Below are 8,919 nucleotides of genomic sequence, written 5' to 3'. Positions count from 1 at the left end.
TGCGCAACGAGGAGGAGGCTCTTGGAATCGACCTAACCCACGGTCAGGCATGGGTTAGGTTCCCGAAGCAGTCGGAGCAATAAAACCCTGAGAACGAGAAGTAGCCGGGTCGGGAAAAATGGATTCCCGGAGGCCTCTTGCTGGTCGCATTCGCAAAGCCGATGGCCGGCACCCCTGCAGCGCCGCGGCCGCAGGGGCGGGCCTCGGTGCAGAGGTGCATCGGTACCCAGGGTACCTAAGGCACCTAGCCTGGCATTATAAGGGTTAGGGGCAGCGTTATGCAAAAGGAATTCAGGCCGGACCTGTGCAGGGCCCGGAGGATCCGTGAAAGCGAGCCCGGCGTCGCGGCGTCGGTGTTTGTTCACGCCTTGATTTACTGCCGAGGCCAAAGGCTTGCCAATAAGCTCGGCCACGCCGGCCGGTCTCGTTTGAATACGCAAATTGCGAGATCCAAGGTCGTCAAGCTCAAGGGTTCACCGAGGAGGCCTCCGTCGGCAGTCGCAAGTGCAGTGCGTGGGAGGATGGACGTCCTCTTCTTCTCCAGGGAGGGAAAGAGTCGGGAACGCGAGGAGCGATAGTGGCCGCGATAACCCGGCGATAACCTCCGATGTTGCGGCGATTCTTAGCCGGCACGGCCAGGGTCGGTGCAACAATGAGAGCTCCTTGTTGCGGTCCATCGTCCGCTGACAGATCGATCGAGGGCCTCGCGCGCTGCAAGAAGATGGCCGCCGATCGGAGGCTGCGCACGCCCTGCGCGTCCCAGAGGTACGGTTGGCCGATTAAGTTGCAACGACTCCTGCTTGGCGAGGTACGGAGACCTTTGTCGTGGGCGGCGATCAGCTGCTCCAAAGTGTCCATTCCGCTCTCGAATTTTACCCGATCCAAAACTTGACAAGCCATCCCGAGGATTACGAATAACCGTTCGTTTAGCTCGAGCTGACGCGGTATCGGATATTTTCAATTTATTTATATCGGCTCCTCGTTCACTCCGTTGGGGAGAGCCCAGCTGCGGAGTGTCGGAAATCAACGGAACGTTGATTAATAGAATTGATTTCGGTCCGATTAGTTATTAATGACCGTCGATGGGCGCGTTTAACCAAGCCACGGTCACGCGCGCCCAGATAGGGAGTAATCTTCGAAAGCTTCTCGGTTGACAGATCGATCGAGTCACGGCATCGCCAATTATCCTCATATATTACAAGATGGCCGCCGATCCGCTCGATCGCGCGCGCTACATTGTTGCGAGATGAAGTCGTGCATCCTCGCGATTAAATCCCCCACTCGTTGCGCCACCCTGCAAAAGCGTCGCTGGATATTTACATCCCCCCGGGTAATCGTGAGAGTCTATCCCGCGACAAAGTCTGGGATATCGGCACACCTTATATCACTCCCTTCCCTAAAAACATCATCGCATCTCGAATTAAAACACGCCCGACCCATTAATCCGATCACCGTCGATCGTCAGGGAATCGCGATAGCGTGACATCGGAACGATGTCTTTATTTATTAAAGATAATTATTTATAATCACCCGGTGATTGCGGCGAGTCGAAAAAACACCAGCCATCCCGACGGAAAGGGCCCCAGCATCCGATGGACCGATACGATGGAGCCTCCCCATTGGGCTGAAATGGCGATAGCCGATTGCCGATTGCGAGGCCTTGAAACGCGAAAACCCCTTCGCTGGGAATTTTCGTATCTACCCCGAAGCCGATCCTCCGATCCGCCGGTTCCCACGTAGCGTCGATCTCCGAGTCTCGTTACGCAAACCCGGCGCAGCTTAAAGCCGCTTACAATGTATCTCTCGCGAGGTGAAATCGAGGGGAGGTCGGCGGTGGTTCGGGTTAGAGATCATCCGCAATTATATCCCCGGTAAAGCCCCCGACTGTAGCGAATTATCGACGCCGGTAAATCGTGCCGATCCGTGACGATCTTTCGCTACAAAGTATCGGCCCGTCGCCATGTTGCCGCTTTGTCGGCCGAGACGGTGATCTCGAAGTACCCCCTTTCCGGGATCGGGGGCATCGAATTATTATCCAATTATGCATCGCTAAGAGCGCAAGCACCGCAGGAATCGAGTGGGCCGGTCGATTTTTTCCTTTCTCCCTCCCTCCGAGTTTCGAGCCGATCGAACGATTGTACGATTGAGCCATTAAGGAGACGGTACCGTGCAGCGCGCGAGGACATCGGTATACGTGCATTAAGTTTTTCCCAGCTTTACATATTCACCCCTTGATTGCGGTATCGCGTTCCAGGAGGCCGCCGATCCCGCGTCTCTTTACAGGGCAGGACGGCGATTAAGGGCTAATTTCGAATTTCCAGGGCCCCCTCTCGACTCGAGGGGTACTATCGAATATCTCGCATGAGGCACGGCAGGGTAAGCCAATAGCTTTGATTTTCTTCATTTTTCCCAGGGCCCGTAATCGCTCTATCCCAGCAGGGATTCCGACTATTTTGCCGCGCCCGAGAAACGAGATCCGCGGGCAGGGCATGTTATTTCGAAATCATTATGATTAAGCCGTCCCCTGGTTTCCTCGATTAATCGGCGGATTATCTACCCGGGGATTTTCGTCCCCCTCCCCGGGGTTCCCTGCTCGAATTTTTCCCCCTCACCTGAGGTACCTGGAAGCCGATCGCTAATTGCCACGTGTTCATTGACCGCCAAAAAGGAGAGTCGTTAGACTTCGACCAGCGTTTCGCGCAATTCCAATAACCCCCTATCGCAGCCCACCATAGATATCTGAGCAGGAAGTAATATTTTAGAATGACAATATATCTTCCGATAACTGACGGCGTCCTCGCGATACCGATACCCGGAGATATCGTCGATATCGAAAATGTGTGGCTTTCGGCTGCAACATCACCGATCGATGTAAACGCCCATCTTGCCCGTCCGTACCGAAACCGGCTATACAGAAAGGCTCTGCTCGACATTTTGCGAGCGAGGGATAACATCTCTTCGGGACCGGCACCCATGCTCAAAGAGAAACATACCCATTTGCTATTTGAGTGGCACTTACATCTCCGCGCGTATAATCAGGACTTTCAAGCCTGACCTCGCAAGTAAAAAAATGACAAAAGTACACATTCATTTTGACCGCTACGTACGTTCTACGCAAAAATTTCCTTCACATGCGAGCCCTGTATCCTGAATTTTCAACCTTAAAAAATCTCAAGTCAGGTGAAAGATTCCCGATACCTCGAATCCTAATATCTCCCGCGATAAGATTACAGCTATTGAATTTAATCTCTGAGAGTTTAGTTCCTCAGATGTTGAAAAAAAAAAAAAGAAAAATAAGAAAAGAACTCCGATCGGCCTCGAAGTTCTTCCCAGTGGAGCGTGCATCGGTGCATCGTGTTGCATCCATAGCGTGTTGAACTCCGAGCGCGCTTTAATGTGCAATCCACGCGATAGTTGGTTATCTTCGACAGTGTCCGTCAATGGGAAATAAATCGCGGCGCAGCACGGCGCGTAGTTTCTTTACGTTGGGAGATAATTCGAGCCGATCGTCCCGAAATATTTATAGCCCGCCACGTCGTCATTCACGGTCGCCGGATGCACCGATTAGCGTTTACGTTAATAGCGATCGAGGCCCTCGGATGATAGTACGCCTCGGTGAAATTATTCCCCGGTCCCCCCGCCTCGGCCTCCTTTTTTCTGGATCTTCGTAAGATTTTCGAGGGGTCCGGCAAAAAGGGCGAAAAGGGCCCGGTCATCGGAGCAGTAGCCGTCGGGCATTGTGCGGCTCGTCGCGACAGCGGTGATAGCAGCACTTATAATTAGAGCGGCCCTGCGGATGATTTATAAGCCGCACGCGGCCGCGGAATTCATTCCGCGGCTCGGCCCAAGAGCGGAGATCCCGATTTTTGTCGAGGCTTGTTTCCAAATCTGGCGCGCCAAGAAAGCCGGCGGTCGACTTTTTCAGTGAAACCAGCAGCTAGGAATTTACATACCGAGGCTGGAATGCGAAGGCCTCCTGTCGTTATCGCGGAGAAAAACGTCGACTGGGCTGCTCGAAGCTGGAGGTCGGACAGGGCGGACCGAACTCATCTTCCACGAGTCGACGGGCTCCGGATAATCTAGAATCCAAAATTTCGCGGCATGAAATTCAGGATAAAAATTATTCCTATCTATCGCACCGATAAGACGAATTTTAGGATATCGTCCGGCGAAAATTATTCCTATTTTCTGACAAGGAAAAACAAAAAGAAACAAAAATTGACGGCATCTTTGAAGAGTCGACGGGAGGCGCGGTCACGGCGTGAGAAAAATCCCGCAGCGGAGGAAAATCCGCACGTCTCACGCGTGCTCCAATTATACACTGGCATAATTTATCCCGAATTGAGTCGTTCGTGCTCCTTGTAATTTGCGACCTCTTTTATAATGCGGCTCGTTGCGTGAATTTCCAACGTGGACTCGCGTGCCTCCCGATCGGGCGACTCGACGAGATCGCACGTACGGAACGGATATTCCCGGACTCGTGTACATGTAGGTACATCTATACGCGAATGCACGCGTACCTCGGAATCGTACTCAGGGGGGGGAAGAAAAATTCGCAAAGTGAAATTTTATTTGCGACAAAAAAACCCAAGCACGCGCTCGTTACGGTCGTTACGGTCGTTACGGGCCGGCACCTCCATTTTTTATTCATCCAGCCAATAGGTCCGAGTTTTCCACGATGAAACTTTCAGCCCCGAAGGATTCCGCTCGGATGGCTCGTGAATTTTCGATAAACTTAAAAAAATGCCGCTCCTAGCGACGCCGCGGAATTTCGATTCGAAGCCACCGAAGAGTGAAAAGTTTTTCCGCAACCGACAAGGCCAGAGTTCCTGCAAAGAGGACGACTTCGATTTTTCCCCATTCTACGGAAGACAGGACCTCTAACGGTGAAAATTCAATTTGCAGAGGACACTCGGCGAAGTGCCGTGAATTATGAAGAAGCAAGTGGGAGGGTGGGGAATTTTTGGAAAAATGAGCAGAATGCGACGCGACGAGTTTCGGTTAATTATTCACCGTCCCTCGTGAAATTACCGGGAGGATACTGGGTACTTAGAATATTTCTAATCTTTGATATCTCTTAATTAATGAGCACTGGTATCCGAAGCTTCGAAATTGTTGGCCAACCTTTTTAGAACCCCCCATAGTCGACGCTTGGCGTCCGGTAGTAAAATGAAGGCACCGCGACGTCAGTGTTTAAAAATTCTGGAAATATCGAGGTAAATTAATGGACGGTGACATCGTTCCACGGGTTGGGTATCAATTTTTGAAAATCTTTCCCCGAACGACAGGATAGCGCGCGGCGTCGCGATGGCGGCCGGACGCCAAGCGTCGGCCGTCGGACATGGCGCGGCGTCGGGCGGCGCTCGTTACGGGATTCCTCCGTTCGTTGGGCGAGTTTGAAAAATTGATACGTTTCAACAGTCGCGGCTCGTTAAAACGACGCCCGACGTTGCCAGGGCGATCTCGTAACGTTACTATTAATACCGACACGTATTTTTGACGCCTGTTCGGTCCGACGCCGACGCCGCAACCGCGTGAGAATTAATTGCCGCGAACCGTGCCCAAACGTTCCGCGAGCTCCGACTGATTTTCCATTTTCTTTCGCCGGTTTCCTCGCGATAAGCGCCGACATATCGACAGAGGCGGAACAAAATCCCGCGGCCTCTGGAAAAACTAAAACGAAAAAGCCACCTCGAAAAACGAGGAGTTCAAATCGATAAAACTTCGAGAGTAAGTATCCATAACGCGGGAGGCTTGTCTCAAAAATAGAGGAAGAAGATTCGTCCGGAAAGTTTCCAAGATGGCGGCGGCCGGACCGAGCGTCGCTCCGTCTCGATCGACGTCTGCAAACGGAACATCTCATAAGTGACTCAACCACCGTTTCCGCCGTAATGATCAGTCGGAGCATTAATTGGGCACTTTTCTAGGCGTGTAATCAAGTTATTACCGTTTTCGCCACTCGAGGTATCTGCATAAGGAGGTGCGCGGGTAAGAATTATTAACTTCTTATCGGCGGTAATAGGTGGAACGGAATGTCTGGCTCGACAAGGCGAGAAATCTAGGAAGTTGGCAAGAGAGCTTTTCCTTCGCTCGTTTGTCCACGGCTCGCTCCTAATTTCCTCTGCGCGAGTTTACGTAACCGTTACCGAATAAAATCGATTCTCAACACCGTTCAATGCCGGCCGTTTATTCCAGAGATCCATAACGTCGCGAACGATCGCGAAAGGTTTCGCAAGCTCTCGGGAACGACGCGCGAATCGTTTCATCGCGGCTCTCGTTTCAAAGGGGTTTCGAGCCAGTGTTTTGCGAAATCTCGAAGTACGTCGTCGAGCCTCCATTTGTACCGCGTTATGACGCGCTTTGATCGCCTCCTATGATGTCGAGAAGCTCTCGAAAATACGCTCAACCCCCAACTGCAAATGTATTCCGAGATTTTCTCGGAGTAGTTACTTCACCGCGAACCGGACTCTAAAACCGCAAGTAATTCCATACTCTCATAATATACAAAGTTGCCCCAAGATAACGGATTTCATATTTGCAATTACAGACAATTAAGATCGATTCGGATAGTTACTAAATCCTGGCTTGGAGTTTCTCAACATTTTATCGCAACCTTCTAAACCAGCATGCAAAGCCATAGAACCTCTACCCTAAAAACGCAAGTAATTCCATACCCTCCATGATATACAAAGTTGCCCCAAGATAACGAATTTTTCCATTCAGAACTACAGACAATTAAGATCGATTCGCATAGTTTCTAAACCCTGGCTTGTAATTTCTCAACATTTTGTGATAACGTTCCGAACCAGATTGCAAAGTCACAGAACCTGTACATCGAGTACACGAGTGAACCATAATTTTACTAAGCCGTGTCCGAATAGAAATATCTATACCCGTTCCCTGAATTTATTACAATATATCTTTTTATCAGCGAAATTAATTTCTAATTGAGTTACAAATCAAAGTCAGACATACCGGTGACTTACCCTCGACCGGAAGTGGTACCTCGTTCCTGATAAAAGGAATTATTTTTCTCCTCACGGTGTTCACTTCCCACCCTCGGTATTAAATTAATCATTTCGAATGATCCAGAAAATCACAGACTCTAAATAAAAAAAATTAATTCGTCCTATCTTTTAAGTTGCTAGAAGCAGAATCCGACGGCGCGGAGACGGAGGTCCAGCCAGACCGTCGGCAAAAATCCGTCGGCAAATCCGCTACGTGGAGAAACGTCGAATCTCTCGAAACCGCGATACCGAAGAAGTGCATCATTTCGGCGCCATGGTGCCGAGCCACTCCACCATTTTGTACCGCTATGCGCCATGCAGCCTCGGGCTGGACCCCTCGAAAGACAGCGCCCATTGCAGCACCGGTTTGGATGCTGCATGGGCGTCGAGACGCCTCTCGCGTGGCGAGAAAAACTCGCGCTTATGCCTACAAATAACGCCCCGAAGTAAAATATTTCCTCCCCCTCCCCCCCAAAAAAAAGGTACACATATATACAATAAAATGAGGACGATCTCTACATAACGAAATAAATTTCTCACCGTCAGATAAATTATATAAACCTTCGCCATGGTTATCAATAACCTAAATATTAATTACAGCGCGTGTTATTAATTTCTACCTTCACTACCATAGGTTTACATGTAAGTGGCGTGAATATCGAGCATGGAGATTAAACCAGATCGTTAATTATTATGGATATTAAGTCGATCGGAAATGTTAAAATATTTCGTGCGTGTTCCGGGTGGAAATCTCAGGAATGACTGGTGAGTTATTAAGAGTTATTGTTAATACCGAGGAGAAGGAAGCGTTCGAATTTTATCGACGCTTTCGCTCGAGGGGGTGCAGTCTAGGTCGCGGTCGTCGGTGCGCCTCCCGCTCGCCGAAATATCAGCATTCCCGGGATTATAAATGCCGTAGCATTTATTAAGTCGGTGCCCGCTACTTGGTTGCGTTCCGAAATGGATGCCTCGTGACGCGGCGCAGCGACGCTGTCGTCGGAGCGCCATACGAAAAGTGAAATATCCCCGTCGTATTTTCACATGCGCCCGGACAAATGCGTTCCGCGGCTCTGACAGAGCCCGCTGCCTCGCGACGAGTTAAAAACTACTGCCGAATATGTTGCTCCTTTATCAATTAAGCCCTTCGAGTAGAGACGCCGGTGCAGCATCCCACGGGTCCAGAGGCGACCCGGCGCATCCTCTTTGATGGTACAACCGCTCATCCGGGGGAGCGCTGCTCCCGTCTCGGCCCAGAAGTAGCGACGAGCAAGATCGGTCTTGGTCATGGTGTCGCAAAAAGTGCAAGCCAAAGTCGCGACCATAATTGCGAGACCAGGACCAAAATGCCCGACCAAGACCAATACAATCTCGGCGTCGATCTCGAAGCAAAGTCCCTCACAGGAAATTGGAGACTTCTATGCCGGGAATTTCCAAAAAATCATCCCGAAATCCCAAGCAGAAATCGGCTAGAAATAATCGCTGAACGTTATCGCAATTTTAAGGCCGAAACCAAAGGCAATCGTTTTCCCTGATTCCCGAGCAAACAGGCCCTCGGTTTCGAGTATCCATTTCCTCGTCACTATTTAAATGAGAGGCCCCTCTTAATTTGCGGTTTCCGTCCTTTTTTGGCGTCTCCACAAGGAATTCGATTCCGAGAGGCGCCTCCTCGAGGGCCGCGACAAAAAGACGCGTATTCCTCGCGACACCCGTGGATAATTCCCCGTGACAATCGCGCAATTACCCAAATTGAAAGATTGCCTGGTGTTGCCCGGAGAGGACGTGCACGTACGAGCGGCTACAGGTTCTCGGGGAGGCAAAAAGGGGACCCCAGGTCTGGATGAGAGCCAGGGTAACGCGAAAATCGTGCGTGCCGGTGGAACGACATCGGCGCTTCTTTGTTGGTCCATTCCGC

General features: G+C 50.7%; 1 protein-coding gene across 2 annotated transcripts; it reads left to right on the top strand.

Moving 5' to 3' along the window:
* The first annotated feature begins 633 nt into the window (after nucleotides 1–633).
* Nucleotides 634–7,483, top strand: LOC105697541. 2 transcript variants are annotated; one of them, XR_001103842.1, is made up of 2 exons: nucleotides 634–765; nucleotides 7,142–7,483. XR_001103842.1 is itself a non-coding variant. In XM_012420908.1 (2 exons), exons 1-2 carry the CDS (start codon nucleotides 722–724, stop codon nucleotides 7,442–7,444), a joined length of 390 nt encoding a protein of 129 aa, XP_012276331.1. In that variant the 5' UTR covers nucleotides 678–721; the 3' UTR covers nucleotides 7,445–7,483. The 2 variants fall into 2 exon arrangements, 1 of the variants encoding a protein (XP_012276331.1); XM_012420908.1 differs by having other exon boundaries at nucleotides 678–808.
* Nucleotides 7,484–8,919: the final 1,436 nt, after the last annotated feature.

Source organism: Orussus abietinus, unplaced genomic scaffold (genome assembly GCF_000612105.2).
Source record: "Orussus abietinus isolate OABI.00-Male unplaced genomic scaffold, Oabi_2.0 scaffold25, whole genome shotgun sequence".
Taxonomy (NCBI): domain Eukaryota; kingdom Metazoa; phylum Arthropoda; class Insecta; order Hymenoptera; family Orussidae; genus Orussus; species Orussus abietinus.
Note: the sequence above shows the minus strand (reverse complement) of the source record. Positions and strands in the feature narration are given on the sequence as shown.